General features: G+C 36.5%; 1 protein-coding gene across 27 annotated transcripts in view; it reads left to right on the top strand.

Moving 5' to 3' along the window:
* The window catches only part of LOC105495854 (synaptosome associated protein 91), a 166,277-nt gene that overhangs the window by 53,922 nt on the left and 90,678 nt on the right, over positions 1-21,677 (top strand). For all 27 annotated transcript variants that reach the window (XM_071096777.1, XM_071096770.1, XM_071096781.1 and 24 more), the window contains exon 8: positions 16,217-16,323. In XM_071096777.1, the coding sequence (XP_070952878.1) occupies positions 16,217-16,323 (107 nt within the window). The remainder of the gene's footprint in view (positions 1-16,216; positions 16,324-21,677) is intronic.

Consider the following 21,677-nt stretch of genomic DNA (forward strand, 5'->3'; position numbering starts at 1 on the left):
TGTTTGGTACGTTAGATAACACCCACTTTAGGTCTGATGATCACTTGATGTTCTTTGGTCAAAATTTAAGTCTCTAAAAGTAAAAGGTAGGTAAAAATAAACCAAGGTAAACTGAGGTAAAAGTAAACCAAGAGCATTTTTTCCAAAGGAGATTAGCTACTGTTTGAAGAAGACATGGCTCTACTCCAAAGCACTGGAGGCCTGTATTGGAGTGCACCAAAGGCACTCTACAGCATTTGAATCTGCTGTACACGCTTTGAGTACCTTTAGATCTGCTGAAACAGAGCCCCACGTGGCATCAGTTTGGAGAAGTTGCAGAGTCTTCCCTTAGTCTGGGCCTGACTCATCTGTGACACTATACCAAATGCTTTGCAGCACATACACATGTCCCCTATGTTGCCACCAAAGCAACATAGCAGACTTCTGCCCCTTTTTGGTTACAAAGAGTGCAAGGTACAAAATTTCTCTTTGACATAGAAGGAATTTCTCTGAAATGCACAGACTTCGGGGCCCTTAGAAACTTCATTGAGGTGGCTGGTCTCTGAATTTTCATGGATTCTGTCTCCCATACTTTGACATGCATGTGACTTATCAAGGCAGCTAAGATACCTTCAGTTCTTGCCCACTACATACATTCAGCCTTATGTCATCGAAATGATATCCTATGGGAGTATGACAGCCAAGAGTTTGATATCCCTGAAATAAGACAGTGAGGCTTTAATGGCATCTCTGCTAGATGACAGAAAACTGCTTCCAGTGGTTTCTGCTTATTGAGGTAGAGATAAAAGCATTACATAGTTCTGTAACTACATATGAGGTACCAGGAGCTGCATTGATTTTCTTCTGGTAAATGAGGATGTATCTGGAAACCTGCACATTAGCAGTTATCACCTGATTAAGTTTATAATCTACTGTTAACCTCTCAAATACATACATCTTTTCATAAAACAAATATGCAAGTATACTGAGGATGTGATGGAATTTCTACCCCTGTATCTTTGCAGAAATCAGAAAAACAGTACGGATTCTGCTAGTTTTAAAGTATATCTACTCAAACTATGCATTCAGAAAACTGAGGATATAACCACAGATAGTCTTGTGCAGTCACTGGATCTAATTTCCTTTTATAACTTAATCCCCATAAAGCCTCCACTCAGACAGCTAGAACTTTTAGTGACATTACGGGTCCCCAAGGAGTAGAATGAGCTTAGAGTCAGTGTCCCTGAGAAGTCTGGGTAGATAAATCTGACTTCTGGTTTCTGGTTCCACATGGAAGGACCTTAGAAGTCACAACTCTGTCCTAAAAATAAGTACAAAACTGAACAGACTAAAAAATCAATAGCTCTTCTGGGATCCACAAGAGAGGTGAAGACATAGAGAAAACCTCTGCCCCCAAGACTGGGGAGACAGGCAAATACAAGGAGTCATGGATTACTGGAACAGAGACTCATGAATGGAAACTGCCATAGGAACTAGTGTTGAAGTAGGAAGATTTGAACTGTAATTGATGAATTGTTGGAGGCTCAATGTGGCCAAGTCTGAGAGTTTAAAACTCCTAGGGAACCCAGTCATAGGGAGCACCACTTTTGTTTTACCTCCAGGAGCTCAACTAGGTTCCTATAGTAAATATTAGGGAAAAATATGCTTGTGCTTCCAGGACGGGGAGAAGAAAAGGAACCATTTTGAAATACACCAGAGCACTCTTGTTCTTAAGAAGGAGCAACTACTTAACCAGAGTCTCACCTGATGTGCTGAGATTTTATCAGAGCCTAACTGGAGTAGAGCAAGAGAAATACCCAACTCTAGCCCACTGCATCTATCTTGTCCAAGAGGAAAAACCAAGAAGCATTTGTGAAGTTCACAATCCAGAGGCATAGACTCACTAAAAAGTGGGACCTAAACACAGGACAATGGAACACTTGACCTCCCCACACCTTAACACCATATTAATAAAGACCCATTTACAGCAGTTCCTTTTACTTGGTACATCATGTACAGCTATTGAGAAAAAATTACAAGTCATAGTAAATAACCAAAAAAACGTTCAAAAAGACAGAGCAAGCATCAGAACCTGACATGGCAGGGATGAAGGAATGATCAGACTGGGAATTTAAAGCAATTATGATTAATAAGCTAAGGGCTGCAATGGCTAAAATAGGCAGCATGCAAGAACAGATAGGCAGTGTAAGCAGAGAGATGGAAATCCTGAAAAAGAACTAAAAAGAAGTACTAGAGATCAAAACCACGGTGGGATTATTAGCAAACAGGACATGGCTGAGGAAACAGTCTTTAAGCTTGCAGACAAATCAATAGAAACCTCCAAAACTACAGAACAAAGAGAACAAAGACTAAAAACAAAACAAAAACGTCAGACCAGAATAAGACTGTGGGACAACACAAACAACTAAAAACAAAACAAAACGTCAGAACAGAATAAGACTGTGGGACAACAACAAAAGGTGTCATATATGTATAATGGAATACCAGAATGAAAAGAGAGAAAGGAACGAAATATTTGAAATAATAATGACAGAGAATTTTCCCAAATTTATGTCAGACATCAAACCACATATCCAGGAAGCTCAGAGAACACCAAGTAGAGTAAATGCCCCCAAAACTACCTTGAGGCATATAATTTTCAAACTATTGAAAATCAAAGGTGAAGAAATAAATCATGAAAAAGCCAGAGGGAAAAATCACTTTGTCTATGGAGGAGGAAAAAATAAGAATTATGTGTGACTTCACCTCACAAACCATACAAATGAGAAGGGAAATGTTTAGTGTTGAGACAACCCACTTAACCTAGAATTCTTTACCATGTGAAATAGTCCTTTAAAAGTGAAAGAGAAATAAAGACTTTCTCAGTCAAACACAACTGGAAAGAATTTATTGCCAGTAGATCTGCATTTGCGAAAAATGCTAAAAGAAGTTCTATAGGGAGAAGGAAAATCATATGGGTCAGAAACTTGGGTCTACATAAAGAAAGGAAGAATATCAAAAGAAGAGTGAGTGAAGGTTAAATAAAAACTTTTATTTCCCTTATTCTTAGTTGTTCTGACAGACAATAGTTTGTTCAGAATAATAATAGCAATAATATATGTTTATGTATTTATATAAAGTATATACATATATGCTTATATATAGGTGAAATGAATGACAGCAATGATACAAGGGATAATAGGGAGGAATTTGGATGTTTTGTTATTATAAGATACTCACACTATCAATGAAGCACTATGGTGTCATTTGAAAGTGGCCTTGGATTAGTTGTAAATGTACATAGCAAACTCTATGGCTACCACTAAAAAAGTAAAAAAGAAGTGTAATTGATATGCTAAGAAAGGAGAGAAAATGGAATCTTATAAAATGCTCATTTAAAACCACAAAGGGTAGAAAAAGAGTGGAAGACAAAAATAGTAACAAAAAACAAAGGCAGCAAATAGAAAATAGTAACAAATATGGTAGATACTAATCCAACTATACCAAAAATCACTTTAACTTCAGTAATCTAAATGCATCAATTAAGACAGTGATTACCAGAGTAGATCTAAAAACAAGACCCAACTATAGGTTGTCTATAGGAAATAGACTTTAAATATACAGACACACATAAATTAAGAGTAGAGAGATGGAGAAAAATATACCGTGCTAACACTAATCAAAATAAAGCAAGAGTAGTTATATTAATTTCCAGACATGGCAGACTTCAAAGCAAGGACAGTTGTCAAAGATAAAGAAGGACATTACATAATGATAAAGGGGTCAATTTTTCAAATAGACGCAACAGTCCTTAATGTGTATGCACCTAACAGCAGACAATCAACAAGTATGTGTGGCAAAAACTGCTAGAACTGCAAGGAGAAATAGATAAATCTGCTGGTAGAGTTGGATCTTCAACACCCCTCTATCAGTAATGGACAGATTCAGCAGGCAGAAAATCAGTAGGGATGAAGGTGAACTCAACAACACCATTAACTAGATATAATGGACATATATCTATATAGACTACTTGATCTAAAAACAGAAGAGTGCACATTCTTCTCAATCTTGCGGGGAACATTCACCAGTAGAGACCACAATCTGAACCGTAAAACGATTCTTGACAAATTTAAACTAATAGAAATCATACAACCATCTGCTCTCAGACCACAGTGGAATTAAACTAAAAATAATAACAAAAATAACTGGAAAATCTCAGAATAGGTGGAAATTAAACACACTTCTAAATAACACATGGGACAAAGAAGAAAGCTCAAGAGAAATCTAAGAATATTTTGAACTAAATGACACTGAAAATACACCTTATCAAAATGTGTAGGATGCATTGAAAGCAGTGCTTATAGGGAAATTTATAGTATTGAATGCATATACTAGAAGAAAGATCTAAAATCAGTCACCTAAGCTTCCACCTTGGGAAACAAGAAAAAGAAGATAAAATTGTTCAAAGTAAATGGAAGAAAAGAAATAATGAGAATTAGAACGTAAATCAATGAAATTGAAAACAGGAAATCAATAGAAAAAAATGATGAAACCAAAAGCTGGTTCTTTGAAAAGATCAATAAAATCAATAAGTCTCTAGCCAGACTAAGAAAAAAAAAAAAAGGACACAAATTACTAATAATAGAAATTAAAGAGGGGAGACTACTACAGATCTTATGGACATTAAAAAGGTAAGAGAATATTATGAACAACTATGTGCTCACAAATTTGATAACTAAATGAAATGGACCAACTCCTTGAAAGATACAATCTATCTAAACTCACACAAGAAGAAATAGACAACCTGGATAGGCCTCTATCTATTAAAAATACTTAGTCAATAATAACCTTTGAAAACAAAAACATCAGGCCCACATGGGTTTACTGGTGAATTCTACCAAGCACTTAAGTGAGAAATTATACCAACACTTGACACTCTCTTCCAGAAGATAGAAATAGAGAAGATTCTTCTTAACTCTTTTTATGAGGCCAGCGTTACCTTAACTTCAAAACCAAAGACATTACAAGAAAAGGAAAGTGGCCAGGTGCAATGGCTCATGCCTGTAATCCCAGCACTTTGGGACGCCAAGTCGGGGGCAGATCACTTGAAGTCAGGAGTTTGAGACCAACCTGGCCAAGATGGTGAAACCCCATCTCTACTAAAAATACAAAAATCAGCTGGATATGGTGACAGGCACCTGTAATCCCAGCTACTCAGGAGGCTGAAGCAAGAGAATTGCTTGAACCAGGAGGTGGAGGTTGCAGTGAGCTGAGATTGTGCCATTGCACTCCAGCCTGAGCAACAGAGCAAGACTCTATCTCAAAAAAAAAAAAATTAATTTGACTGTTAGATTACCAAGCCAGGCTATTAAATAGCTAATATTCTCAGATCTGCCTGTATCTTGTATTATATCCTGAACCATTAATTTAGTTTCCTAACACTTCTGCTTCAATATTTATAATACAACTGAGGTAAATTAGCTAATGTCTTAGATGTCTTCCAACATTAATGTCCGAAGATTGTATTAACTATTGCAATTGAAAATTGAAAATGCAGACTTATAGAAAGTACATTATTAGAATTAATACCATCATTTGAATTTTTCATTTATGTATTTTTAATAATCTTTTGCTGTAGGCTTGACTTTTAAAAAATTCAGTTTGCTTTTGAAATATGAATAATATTCATCTGGAAAAGAAAGTAGAACTCATAATGCCGCCTAAGGGTTAAAAAAATCTTTTCAACAAATTATGGTAGAACAACTGGATATCCACATGGGAAGGAAATGAACTTTGAACTTTATCTCAGTTAGTTGTTCAAAATATGCCTACAAATTCTTTGATACTCATCCCCTAAAAAGGTATGAATTGGCTGGGCGTGGTGGCTCACGCCTGTAATCCCAACACTTTGGGAGGCCAAGGTGGGCAGATCACTTGAGGTCAGGAATTTGAGACCAGCCTGGCCAACATGGTGAAACCTCATCTCTACTAAAAATACAAAAAAAAAAAAAAAAAAAATAGCAGGCACAGTGGCGCATGCCTGTAATCCCAGCTACTAGGGAGGCTAAGGCAGGAGAATCACTTGAACTGGGAGGTGGAGGTTGCAGTGAGCCAAGATTATACTACTGCACTCCAGCCTGGGCAACAAAGGGAGACTCCACCTAAAAAAAAAAAAAAAAAAAAAGATATAAATCAACTCCTATCACCTTCAATGTGAGATGGACTTAGAGACAGACTTCTAATGAATAGAATGAAGCTGAAGCAATGGTGTGACGTTTTGATACTAAGTTATAAGAAACACCTTGATGTCTTCCTCACTAGTTCTTGCTTAGATCATTTGCTCTAGAGAAAGCCAGGAGTAAAGTTGTGAGGACACCAGACAGCCTTGTAGAGAGTTCCATACAGCAAGAAGCTGAGACCTTCTGTCAACAGGTATGTGAGTAAGCCACCCTGCAAGCAGAACCTTTGGTCCCAGACCACTGAGGGCTACAGGCACGGCCAACAGTTTGACTATAACCTCATGAGGCCCTGAACCCGACCCATCCAGCTAAGCCACTTCCAAATTCATGACTAACAAGCTGTGTGAGACCAGAAATTTATTTGTTGCTTTAACTGCTAAATTTTGGAGTAATTTGTTATTCAGTAGTAGATAATATGCCTCACAGCAGGCCTAGAAGTAAAATCGAAAGAATTATTGGCCTAAATATAAAGGTTAAAACTATAAAGCTTCTAGAAGAAAACAAGGACTAGGCAAAGATTTCTTAATTAAAATACAGAATTATGAGGCCAACATCATCCTGATACCAAAGCCTGGAAGAGACACAACAAAAAAAAGAGAATTTTAGACCAATATCCCTGATGAACATCGATGCAAAAATCCTCAATAAAATACTGGCAAACCGAATCCAGTAGCACATCAAAAGCTTATCCACCATGATCAAGTGGGCTTCATCCCTAGGATGCAAGGCTGGTTCAACATATGCAAATTAATAAACGTAATCCAGCATATAAACAGAACCAAAGACAAAAACCACATGATTATCTGAATAGATGCAGAAAAGGCCTTTGACAAAATTCAACAGCCCTTCATGCTAAAAACTCTCAATAAATTCGGTATTGATGGGATGTATCTCAAAATAATAAGAGCTATTTATGACAAACCCACAGCCAATATCCTACTGAATGGACAAAAACTGGAAGCATTCCCTTTGAAAACTGGCACAAAAACAGGGATGCCCTCTCTTACCACTCCTATTCAACATAGTGTTGGAAGTTCTGGCTAGGGCAAGCAGGCAAGAGAAAGAAATCAAGGGTATTCAAATAGGAAAAGAAGAGGTCAAATTGTCCCTGTTTGCAGATGACATGATTGTATATTAAGAAAATCCGATTGTCTCAGCCCAAAATCTCCTTAAGCTGATAAGAAACTTCAGCAAAGTCTCAGGATACAAAATCAATGTGCAAAAATCACAAGCATTCTTATACACCAGTAACAGACAAATGGAGAGCCACATCATGAATGAACTTCCGTTCACAATTGCTTCAAAGAGAATAAAATACCTAGGAATCCAACTTACAAGGGATGTAAAGGACCTCTTCAAGGAGAACTACAAACCACTGCTCAGTGAAATAAAGGAGGATACAAACAAATGGAAGAACATACCATGCTCATGGACAGGAAGAATCAATATTGTGAAAATGGCCATACTGCCCAAGGTAATTTATAGATTCAATGCCATCCCCATCAAGCTGCCAATGACTTTCTTCACAGAATTGGAAAAAACTGCTTTAAAGTTCATATGGAACCAAAGAAGACCCCGCATCTCCAAGACAATCCTAAGCCAAAGGAACAAAGTTGGAGGCATCACGCTACCTGACTTCAAACTATACTACAAGGCTACAGTAACCAAAACAGCATGGTACTGGTACCAAAACAGAGATATAGACCAGTGGAACGGAACAGAGTCCTCAGAAATAATACCACACATCTACCTCCATCTGATCTTTGACAAACCTGAGAGAAACAAGAAACGGGGAAAGGATTCCCTATTTAATAAATGGTGCTGGGAAAATTGGCTAGCCACATGTAGAAAGCTGAAACTGGATCCTTTCCTTACTCCTTATACAAAAATTAATTCAAGATGGATTAGAGACTTAAATGTTAGACCTAATACCATAAAAACCCTAGAAGAAAACCTAGGTAATACCATTCAGGACATAGGAATGGGCAAGGACTTCATGTCTAAAACACCAAAAGCAATGGCAACAAAAGCCAAAATTGACCAATGGGATCTAATTAAACTAAAGAGGTTCTGCACAGCAAAAGAAACTACCATCAGAATGAACAGGCAACCTACAGAATGGGAGAAATTTTTTTTTGCAATCTATTCATCTAACAAAGGGCTAATATCCAGAACCTACAAAGAACTCAAACAAATTTACAAGAAAAAAACAACCCCATCAAAAAGTGGGCAAAGAATACGAGCAGACACTTCTCAAGAGAAGACATTCATACAGCCAACAGACACATGAAAAAATGCTCATCATCACTCGCCATCGGAGAAATGCAAATCAAAACCACAATGAGATACCATCTCACACCAGTTAGAATCGCAGTCATTAAAAAATCAGGAAACAACAGGTGCTGGAGAGGATGTGGAGAAATAGGAACACTTTTACACTGTTTGTGGGACTGCAAACTAGTTCAACCATTGTGGAAAACAGTGTGTCGATTCCTCAAGGATCTAGAACTAGAAATACCATTTGACCCAGTCATCCCATTACTGGGGATATACCCAAAGGATTATAAGTCATGCTGCTATAAAGACACATGCTCAGGTATGTTTAATGCAGCACTATTCACAATAGCAAAGACTTGAAATCAACCCAAATGTCCATCAGTGACAGACTGGATTAAGAAAATGTGGCACATATACACCATGGAATACTATGCAGCCATAAAAAAGGATGAGTTCGTGTCCTTTGTAGGGACATGGATGCAGCTGGAAACCATCATTCTCAGCAAACTATTGCAAGAACAGAAAACCAAACACCACATGTTCTCACTCATAGGTGGGAACTGAACAATGAGATCACTTGGACACAGGAAGGGGAACATCACACACCGGGGCCTATTGTGGGGAGGGGGAGAGGGGGGAAGGATAGCATTAGGAGATATACCTAATGTAAATGACGAGTTGATGGGTACAGCACACCAATATGGCACATGTATACATATGTAGCAAACCTGCACATTGTGCACATTTACCCTAGAACTTAAAGTATAATAAAAAATAGAAAACTATGTAATTTGGAAGTATTATTTTCTAGACTGTGGATAACCAAATATAGAATTCTTGATTTTTTAATGCTTTATCTGTATAAAATCATTTCTATATTCTATTTATAGTATGCATTTTCTAGCTCATTAAAAGTACATAAAAACTGCAAAAAAAAATACAGAAAACATGAACTTTAAAAGAGAACGTTAACAAGTTGGACTTCATCAAAATTACTCATGCTATTCAAAAGACATCATTAAGAATGAAAATACAAGTCACAGAGGAGAAGAAAGTACATGTATTTATGTTTTAGGGATGCCTATCAAGAACATATAAAGAACTCAGTAATGAAGACAACTCAATTTTTATAATGTACAAAAGATTTGAATAGACACTTTACGAAAGAAGATATTAAGTGGCTAAGAAAGATATAAAAAAATTCTCAATGTCATTAGTTACTGAGGAAATGTAAACTAAAATCACAGTAAGATACCTTTTGGACCTACTAGACTCACTAAAATTAAAACTACTGATGGTATCAAGTATTAGTGAGGATGTACAGTAACTGGAACTCCTATACACATCTGATAGGAGTGTAAAATGGTAAAACGTCAAATGTTTTACCATTTTACATTTACTGTTTTACTTTAACAGTTGAACATACACCTAACTTACGACCCACTAAGATCATATCCTGGATACTTACCCAAGAGAAATAAAAACCAGTGTCCATACAAAGACTAGCACATGAATGTTCAAAAATGTTCATAATAGAAAAAAACATAAACTAAATATTCATTAATAGGTACATAAACAAAACAAGACATATATATATTACACAGTGCTACTCAACAATAAAAAGGAATGAACCGTTACATTTATGTAATAACATAAATGAATTTCAAAATCATTAGGTTGAAAGAAACCAAAGAAAAGACAGTTCATGCTGTATGGCTATTTACATAAAGTTTTAGAAAATGCAAACTAACTTACAGTGACAGAAAGTAGACCAGTGGTTACCCATGGTTCAGAGTGGAGGAAGGAATGAACTACAAAGAGACACAAGAAATCTTTTGGGAGTAATAAAAATGTTCTGTACTGCTGTGGTTTGAATGCCCCCTCCAAAACTCATATTGGAATTTAATTGGCATTGTGGTGATATTAAGAGGTGAAACTTTTAAGAAGTGACTTTTCTCAGGCATGCAGTCTCTCACCATGTGATACCTTCTGTCATGTTATGATGCAGCAAGAAGGCCCTTATCAGATACAGCCCCTTGATCTTGGACTTCCAGCCACAAGAACTGTGAGCCAAATAAATCTTTTTTTTTTTTTTTTACAAATTATCTAGTGTGTGGTATTCCATGATAGCAGCAGAAAATGGACTGACATGTACCTTGCTTGTGACAGTAATTGATGTTGCATATAAGTGCCAATACACATAAAATCTGCACCTTAAATGAATGTAATATATTCTATATAAATAATAGCTCAGTAAATTTTATTTAAAATTAAAAAAGAAAAGGAAATTACATGAATATAGTTGAAAAAATCCTCAACAAAATATTAGCAAATTAAATCCAACAATGTATAAAAAGAATTATAAACCAAGACCAAGGGGATTTACCCAGGTATGCAAAGCTGGTTCAACATTTGAAAATCAATTAATGTAATCTGCCACATCAAAAAGCTAGAAGAGAAAAATCATATGATCATGTCAGTAGATACAAGAAAAGAATTTGATGAAATCCAACACCCATTGATGATAAAAATTATCAGCAAACTAGGAATAGAGGGGGAACTTCGTCAGCTTGATAAAGAATATGTACAAAAACTTAATAGCTAACATCATATTTAATGGTGAAAAAGCTAGAAGCTTTCCCAGTAAGATCAGGAGGAAGGCAAAGTGTCCCCTCTCACCACTGCTTTTCACCATCATACTGGAAGTTCTAGCTAATGCAGTAAGACAAGAAACGGAGATGAGAGGTATACAGATTTGGGATGGAGCAATAAGACTTCTTTGTTCCCAGATTATATGACCATGTATTGTAGAAAATCCAAAAGAATTGACAAAAAAACTCCTGGAACTAATAAGCAATTATAGCAAGGTTGCTAGAAAAATGGTTAATGTACAAAAGTCAGTTGCTTTCTGATATACTAGTAATGAACAAGCAGAATTTGAAATTAAAAACACAATGCCGTTAACATCAACACTCCCTAAAATGAAATACTTAGGTATAAACTTAACAAAATGTCTATAAGATCTATATGAGGAAAACTATACAACTCTTATGAAAGAAATCAAACAACTAATAAATGGAGAGATGTTCCATGTTCATGGATAAGAAGGTTCCACTTTGGGAGGCTGAGATGGGCGGATCACGAGGTCAGGAGATCGAGACCATCCTGGCTAACACAGTGAAACCCCGTCTCTACTAAAAATACAAAAAAAAACTAGCCGGGCGAGATGGCGGGTGCCTGTAGTCCCAGCTACTCGGGAGGCTGAGGCAGGAGAATGGCGTAAACGTGAGAGGCGGAGCTTGCAGTGAGCTGAGATCCGGCCACTGCACTCCAGCCTGCGCGACAGAGCGAGAGTCCGTCTCAAAAAAAAAAAAAAAAAAAAAAAAAAAAAGAATGTTCAATATTGTGAATATGTCAGTTCTTTCCAACATGGTCTATAGATTTATTGCAATAGTTTTCAGTATTTCAGCAAGTAACTTTGTGGATATTGACAAACTGATTCTAATAAGGCAAAAGACCCAGAATAGCCAACAAAATATTATTGAAGAAGAACAAAGTTAAATGACCTATTTCACTTTAAAACCTACTATAATGCTACAGTAATCAAGATATTGTGGTATTGGCAAAAGAATAGACAAATAGATCAGTGGAACAGAATAGAGAGCCCAGAAATCAACCCACATTTATATAACCTGATCTATAATAAAGAAGCAAAAACAATCTTTTGAACAAATGGTGCTGGAACAACTGGACATTCATACACCAAAAAAATTAATCTGGACACAGACCTTATACCCTTTACAAATATTAATTCAAAATGGATCATAGACCTCAATGTAAAATGCAAACCTATAAACATCCTAGAAGGTAACATAGGAGAAAACCTAAATGACCTTGGATATGGTGGTGACATTTTAGATACAACACCACAGGCATGATCCATGAAAGAAATAATTGATAAGCTGGACTTTATTAAAATTAAAAACTTCTGTTCCATGAAAGACAGTGTCAAGAAAAGGGTAAGATGTGCCACACACTGGAAGACAATATTTGTGAAAACCACATCTAATAAAGGACTGTTGTCCAAAATATACAAAGAACTCTTAGAATTAAAAAATAATAAAACAAACAACCCAATTAAAAATGGGCTGAAAACTCTGATACCTCACCAACAAAGATATGCAGATATTATTCAGTGCTAAAAGGAAATGTGCTATCAATCCATGAAAAGGCATGAAGGAACCTTAAATGCATATTACTGAGTGAAAGAAGCCAGTCTGAAAAGGCATGTTTTCAGCTCTCTGTCATTCTACAAAAGGCAGAGCTATGAAGTCAATAAAAAAGATACTGTGTTTAGTGGAGGTCTCATTTTGTCTCCCAGACTGGAGTGCAGTGGCATGAACACAGTTCACTGCAGCCTCGACCTCCTGTGCTCAAGTGATCCTCCTGCCTTAGCCTCCCAAGTAGCTGGAATTACAGGCACATACCACGTCTCCTGACTAATTTTTGAATTTTTTTTTTTTTTTTTTTTTTGTAGACATAGGGCCTTGCCTTGTTTCCCAGGCTGGTCTCAAACTCCTGGGTTCAAGTAATCTTCCTGCCTCAGCCTCCCACCGTACTGAGATTATAGGCATGAGCCACCATGCCTGGCCAGAGTTTCAGGACAGTGAAAATACGCTGTATGATACTAAAATGGCAGATTCATGTCATTATACATTTGTCCAAACCCATACAATGTGCAACACCAAGAGTGAACAGTAAGGAATGCTATGCACTTGGGGTGATAATGACATTCAATGTAGGTTCATCAGTTGTAACTAATATGGCACTCTTTTCGGAGGTGTTGATAATGGGGGAGGCTATGCATGTTTAGAATATGGGAAATCTCTGTAACTTTCGTTTAATTTTGTTGTGAACCTAAAACTACTCTTTAAAAAGTATTTTTCTAAAAAAAAAAAAAAGTCAGGATATATTCCTTTCCCCTATGCATAGTCACTATGGTAAAGGTCCATTATGCAGAAGACAAGGAAAAACTACTTTAAGCAGTGTTCAAGGACTTTCCTCAAGAATGTCTGGAGAACTTGTTAAAGCTCAGGTTGCTGACCCTGTAACCCAGAGTTTCTAATTCAGTAGGTCTGAGGTGGGGCCTGAGAATTTGCATTCCTGATAAGGGCCAAAGACATGCTGTTCCTGGTGGTTTGGGGACTTTAGTATGGGAATCATTGTATTAGAACCACTCCCAGATGCTCAGACTAGCATTTTGAATTCACACATTTTGGCATATTCACCCAATTTGATAAATTTTGAGGCAGGTGTGTTTTTCACTTGTTTACCTGATAGTGCTAGGAGTTAACCTTATGAATATGTTGTGGGTTAATTTTAATCAAGGACTTCATGACCAATACTTTACACCTAATGTTGGAATCAATATTCGTGCTACAAATCTTCACAAATGCTTTATTGCTCTAATGAAACTCTGACTTGTAACTAAGCTGTCTCCCTGACTAATGGTCATCAGTAATAGCTTATGTAGAAACTCTGAGTTTGTCTCTCTGAGATGATAATTTTTTTCATTTGGTTTCTTTCCTAGCACAATTATCCTTCAAAAGTTAATACAGTATGACAAGGGTAATTTATCACAGCTTTACAGAGGTTCATGTTACAAACACGAAATTTGATCATTTCAAATATTGAAAATTAACATATGTTATCTTTACTGCAAAGGAAAGGTAGAGGCTCATTTTTGGATGACCAATCCCCTCTGTAAAAGTGTTGGTTTCCCTAGGCCCTGTGCTGGTCTGGACAGGGAAGCCTCACAGCTGTGCCTGTGTCAGTGAAATAGAACATACTGCCTTTCTGTGTCAATGCTACTATTATAGAAACAATTAGGAGATTATAACCTAAATCCACAATGATTGAGTGCTTTTTATTGCTGAGTCCTAAATTATCATGAAGGATATAAACAATTTTAAAAGTATCCAGAGGAGACAGAAAAAAAATTGGTTAAAATTTTGGTCACTGGTTCTAAAAGGAAATTGAGATATTCCACTTGATTTTTCTTTTTGTATTATCGCTGAAGATCAGATGCAAAGATATAAACTCAGGTTATACTAAAGAGAAGTAATTTGGATATTTGAAAGAAATTATTTATATGAAGATCGTTGTAAAAAGAGAGAACAAAAAGTATGTTTTGCCTGAATAAATCCTTATTTTCAAATTTCTTAACAAGAAAAGACTTTCCTCTTACAGCACCATGAGTTTATCCATTGCATTAGAAAATGGGACAGAGTGGATAAAGAAAGTATCCTTAGATTTGGTCATTTTTTAAAAGACTCTCTTTTCTCTAAACTCCTAGCAAGTAGAAAACAGTATGTGTTTGTTTTCTTGATCTTTTTGCTTCCCTTAAATACCCTACAGGGGAGGTCCATGTAAAAAGCAAAATTACCCAAAGACTGTCAACAGAAGGTAATGAGTAACTGCTCTTGATAATTAGTTCTTTGTGTAATTATATATTATTAAACTTTCCTTAAGAAAATTAAAAATACTTCTGAATATTGTTGGTGATACCTCACCAACAAAGATATGCAGATATTATTCAGTGCTAAAAGAAAATGTGCTATCAATCCATGAAAAGGCATGAAGGAATCTTAAATGCATATTACTAAGTGAAAGAAGCCAGTCTTTGTGTAATTATATATTATTAAACTTTCCTTAAGAAAGTAAAATTACATGCTGAATGAAATAACTGTCAAGTATGAGAGAATATTAAAATAGCATATGTTAAACCATGTGTAAATATAAAATAATGAACTTATAAAAAAATACTAGGCCATCAGTTATAATCCAGAGTTGCCTGGGAACTACTGTAGACAGACATGGCCTGCTGTGTCTCCATCTGCAGTGTCAATAATTATTGACTGAATGATCAATGAATAACTGATTTAAACACTGATGAAGTACTGGTTTTCTTCAAAGCATGTATGGAAAAATTATACTCTCATATTGCAAGTGTAATGGAGCTGTAGTTCCCTGATGACTGAATTCTAGCCTTGAGTGTGTGAAAGAGAACAGCAAAATAAGCTTCCGTTTTTCTGTTTGGAAAGCTAAAAGTTGAGAAAGAGAGCGTAAATAGACTAGAAAGTCATTAAGGATATAGTAAAACAAATTTTTTCACAAAACTCTACCGTCTAAAAGAGCCACATCATAATGTTTGAAAGAAATAATTTATGACCAATAAAAGCAAGTATCAACTTAGTGTAGAAAATGTAAAGAATTAATTCAGGAAGGTTTATTGATTATTGCCTTATAATTTATAGATTATTAGTTTATAGTGAGCTAATAAGAAAATAAGGATTCTGTAGAATGCAGTCATAAATTTTGAGATTATCATCAGTAAGAATTTGCTGCTATTTTCCAAGACAGGATATTGGGATATATGGAACGTGAATTTAGCCAGTTGTGGCAATTTATATATTCTTCTACTTTAGTTCTGTTTTCATATTTAAATTGTTTTATTTGAGACAGATGATTATCTTGGAACATAACACTTTTCTTAATCTATTCAGGTTCCCTTTGTTTAGGTGCCTTAATACCTCATATAAGTTTTACTACCAAGTGTTTTGATTCAAACATTAAGTTTTAAGTAGTAATCTTAACATAAGCTTAGAAAAAAATAGAATAGAATACTCTTTTCAAATTGCTTATCTCTTTATTTTTTCTAGAAAAGTTTTTTGAAATGAAGAAAGGACAATGTAAAGACGCTCTAGAAATTTACAAACGATTTCTAACTAGAATGACACGAGTGTCTGAATTTCTCAAGGTTGCAGAGGTAAGTAATATTAAGTTTTGTTGGGAATATAATTTTTTAAATATTTGCTCATATATCTGGAGTATATTATAGAAGGCGTAAGAGAGTCACAGTATGTTAGGGTTGGAAGTGCCTCAGAGTCACAGTATATTAAGGTTGGAAGTGACTTGGGAAGTCATCTCATCCAATTTCTCATTCAGAGCTGTACTCTGTACTCCTGCATCCTAATCAGATGATCATTCTGCATTCAAATAAAAGTTTCATGGATAATAAGCTCATTTGCTGCTTTGCAAGGTGGTCTATTCCTCCATTCTACCTAATAGCTATCTTTAATTGTTAGAAAAGCCTTTATTTTCATTGAACCTTAGGTTTGCCTTTAGAAAACCCTGTTTATTATTCTTAGCATGTAAATGATAAATCATAAATTCTGACCTTCCTTACTTTGGCAATGATTTATACACAATGAAAAATAAAACAGAAAGCATAATTTGTTTTATAAAATTTATAAATTGTTTCTTAAGGAGAGCATAATTTGTTTTATAAAATTTACAAATTGTTTCTTAAGGATGTGTCTTTATACTTGATTAGAATACCTGTGTAACTATACAGTTGCTGTTCCTGAAATTATCTGTGAGTTGGTATTTTCTCTTATAAAATCCAATTAATGATTCATGCTGATACTGGAAATTATAACATTGTTATTATAGTCCTTTGGAAGAATCACAGTGTATTTTTATCTTATATGTCAATTAACTGATTACTAGGAACTGATTGGAATGTTGTATGAAAGAGGTTCTACAGCTCAGCAGCAAACCATACAATGCTGTGGATGTGGAACATTCATGCCATGTTTTTGCTGTTTTTGTCATTTTAAGAATATACTGCAAGAACAGGCATTTTATACACACAATTTAAGAAGTACTCTAGTCCATGCATTGTGTTTAAAATCTTTTATTCATAGAAGTAATAATTATCATATGCAAGTTCTGGAACCAAAATAATATCACAAAATGCTGATTCTTGAACTTTCACCCATACAACATGTAGTTAGAATAAAAATCTTTTTTAAATATAAGGGAAACAAAAGGTAAAGATTAGCTTATGTAAATTGTATATGCATTAAAGCACATTCATGTTTCATTCCTCATGGGTTTATCAATGTTGGTAGTCTATAAGAAATTATAGAATTTTGCTGCTATACAGGTTTTATTTTTTGTATTTGGTATGATTTTGCCATGGTTTAACCGTAATTATCAGCTTAATCTAGTAAAATTTGCCTAATTTCTTTCTGTGAAAAGGTAAATTATGCCTAAGTACCGAGAACAGATTATTTGATTGTTTTATTAAATCTTGGTGTACATTCATCCCAGTTTCCCATTTGTTATTGTATATAAGTAAGGAGCTGGCATGTGGCAGTCTGGGGTATGCATTTCTCTAATTGGTATTACAAGGCTGGGCTCAGGATTCCCATGAGAAAAGTTCTGCTTACGTGTCAATTCCTTCTGTCTTAACATGTAAAATTTTACTTTTTGTCTATTGATACCTCATGTTAGCACAAGCCCAACTGAGGCCATTGAGAAAGAGATATACAGAGATCGGATGTCATTTTAAGAGCCTGTCTTTAAATAACTGGATAATAAATTTTAAAATTATTTTTATTTGAACATTATGATTAAGACTTTTTCATAGAATGAATACTAATTTACAAAATTATTTTTAATAGAGTAAACATTAAATCACAATGGGACAACCATAACCGTTTGTGTTTTCTTTCACATGTAAATCACATTGTTCATAATTTGAACACACAATGTTTGAATACCAGTGTTGAGTGGTTTGGTTATGATTGGTTAATAGAGAAATTTTTCAACAAATGTACAAATCTCTCTTTACTATATAGTACTCGTGTGGTCTATGTATGGATTCATACTCAATAGCTATCCCATAGTTAGTAACACTTACCTGAAGAGTCTCAAGAAAATTTCTAGAATATGATTTTCAAAATACAACTTTATATATTGGTTATTTGGGAAATAGTAACAGTAAGTTGTTCATTGTATTGAAGAAAAGGTAAAGTAGTTGAACAAGTTCTATGGAAATACTCAAATTTTTTAAATTGCTTGAAGTACAGAAAACTTACTGTGTCTTATATTCTTATTCTGAAGTCTCGTATGGCAGACAAGTAAAACTTTGTAAAATAATTTTTACAGGTAAGACATTTCTGCTAAATACTCTTCTCTTTTATAGAACTAAGTTATTCTTAGTTTTCTATTCTAAGGTAGATATCGAAATCATAGGAGTTACATCTCCCAGAATATTTGCAGACAGAAAGTGATGAGATTTCTGTAACACACTTTAATCCTCTAATGATAATGTGGTTCAGAAGTTCAGAGCAATAAAAATAGCAGTGTTGAGGAAGAATTCTTAAATTGTCTCTTTGAACACAATTATCCATTTAATGGAAATACATCACCTTTTCCTGAAGTGATTTAAGTATTAGGGATCCATAATATTTTATTTTTAAAAATGCCTCTTTCGGTGCCTTCTTAGCACAGTAGGCAGCGAGTCAGTCTCATAAAAATGCCTCTTTTGTTCATATTAATATTTTTAAATGGATCATCTAAAGTGGTGTTAAAACGTACAAATAAACACAATGCAGTTGCTTTAATTTACAATTTCCCTAATTTGTAATAATATAAGTGGGTTTAGGGAGGTATCAGTGGCTAAACTGTTCCTAAAGTCACAGTTCAGTCATTAGAAGGTGAATTCCAGAGAGGGAAGGAAGACGGCCAACTAGACAAAGCTGGCAAATGCTTCTCCCACCAGGAGGAACCAAAATATCGAGTGAATCATCACACTGATGATCAACAGATCTTGAGAGAAAATACTGAAAATCAATAGAGGGACAACACAGATACCATAGTTGAAGAGGGAGGAAGCTGGGAAGCCTGCTGGGAGCCACCACATGCCAGCTGCAGTAAAACACATCCATAGGTGCCCATCCCCCAAGGCTCTCCATCTTGCTCTGCAGTTCCTGCTCTCTACTGGCCAGGAGCTGCCATTGCTGCAGGACCAGGATGAATGCCCCCTCGCCTGCTGGCCCCTCCCAAGATTGCCTGCCTGGCCACCCCCGCAGGAGGATATCCACAGTGCAGCCCCCGCTTCCCTACTTGAGTGTTTTGCTGGTGGCCTGGAAGCAGTCTGGCACCCCCAGTGCAGCCAGTGCTTGACCCCGAGGGGCCAGAAGACAAATCTGCAGGCCTGGTTTCAACTCCCTGGGACTCAAGCACACGGCCCACGAGTATCTTGCTGAGATCTATGGCCTGAGCTCAAGTGGAGGAGGAGCCCCCAGTGTCAGAACAAAAAGAAGATTGTGACTTAGATTCTTATGCTGGTGCAGGTTCTTGTGCAAATGTAGGAGCTGTGTGTCCCTCCCTTCACAAGACCCATCTGGGAAGGGTGCGGCCTGATAGCCACAGCTTCTTTCCCAGGGAGCCCTGCAGCCCACATCATCTGAACAGCTCCGTGATCTGGGAGCAGAAGACTTGGGACAAGTCTAGCCAGTCAAGATGCTCCTGGGGCAGACACTGGAGGAAGACCTGTTGGGTGAGAGGAACACAAGCTGAGTGGGTCCCACAGCTGTCTGCCAGGTTGGAAACCCTGGGCCACAGGCACTTTTGCACTTGCATGCGCATGATACCATTGCCCTGCCCAGGGGTCCTTCACCCCAACCCACTGCAACACCAGACCACTAGTAGTCATATCCCACAACCTGCTCTGACTCTAACAAGCGCAGTGGGCCCCCCCAAGAGTTAGAGATCTCCTGGTGACCTCTCAGCTGGGACCACCCCTAAAGGGAGAGGGTAGCACAGCCCGCCAAAGCCCCCTTTTGGGCAAAGAAAACATGGGTACAGCACTAGTAGTTGAAGGAGACAGCACCAAGGCCCAAGGCCTGGAAACAAACTTGGACAGGGAGTTATCTCTTGGCCCCTGCCTCTCCTCCCCAGAGCACTGCCACATACACACTGAAAAATAAGAGGTGCCTGGCTGAGTAAGAGTATACCTGCTGACCCTGATGTCACTGTGAAGCGCCATCTACGAGACTGCAATCTAAATTGCACCACCAAACAAAAATACATTGTTTCACCATGCAATACCTCTGAAACGCACCACAGGAACCCATCCATAACCTCAGAACCTAGAACAGAGCCTTGACCCTCTGAAAGCACTCAGAAACAAAACCAATCAACTATATACAACATTCACCAGTCAGCCCTTAAGGGAAAAAAAGAATGTAAAAACAAAAAGCCCTATCCAAACGAAAGCAAATTGACAAAGAAAAGAAAAGCCAGCTCCCTCAGGTGAGAAGGAATCAGCTCAAGAACTTAGGCAATGAAAAAAGTCAGAGTGTTTTGTTACCTCTAAAGGATGGCACTAGCTCCCTAGCAGTGGATCCTAACCACATTGAAATGTCTGAAATTATGGACACTGAATTCAGAATCTGGATGGCAAGGAAGCTTAATAAGATCCAAGGGACAGTTGAAATCCAATCCAAGGAAGCCAGAAAAATGATCCAAGATATGAAAGATGATCTAGCTATATTTAAAAAGAACTAAACAGAACTTCTACAGTTGAGAAGTTCACTACAGGAATTTCAAAATGTAGTTGGAAGCCTTAATGACAGACTAGATCACACAGAGGAGAGAATTTCAGAGCTTGAAGACCAGTCCTTCGAATCAATCCAGTCAGACACAAATAAAGCAAAGAATTTTAAAAAATGAACAAAACCTCCGAGAAATATGGTACTAAGTAAAGCAACCAAACCTACAATTCATTGGCATTCCTGAGAGAGAAGAAGAGAGAGTGAGCAACTTGGAAAACATATTTGAGGATATAATCCATAAAAATTTCCCCAGTCTTGCTGAAGAGATTGACATGTGAATACAAGAAATTCAGAGAACCCCTATAAGATACTATACAAGATGACCATCCCAAGGCACATAGTCATCAGACTTTCTAAGATCAACACAAGAAAAAATCCTAATGGCAACTAGAGAAAATGATCAAATCACCTATAAAACGAACCTCATCAGGCTAATGGCAGACTTCTTAAAAGAAACTTTACAAGCCGGAGATTGGTAGCCTATTCTTAGCATTCTTAAAGAAAAGAAATTCCAGCTAAGAATTTCATACCCCACCAAACTAAGCTTCGTAAGTGAAAGTGAAATAAAATCTTTCCCAGACAAGCATTTGCTAAGGGAATGTGTTACCAATCAACTGGCCTTACAAGACGTGCTTAAGGGAGTTCTAAACTTGGAAACCAAAGAAACCTGCTACCACAAAAACACATATAAGTACATAGTCCATAGTTCCTA

This window comes from Macaca nemestrina, chromosome 5, assembly GCF_043159975.1.
Source record: "Macaca nemestrina isolate mMacNem1 chromosome 5, mMacNem.hap1, whole genome shotgun sequence".
Lineage (NCBI taxonomy): Eukaryota > Metazoa > Chordata > Mammalia > Primates > Cercopithecidae > Macaca > Macaca nemestrina.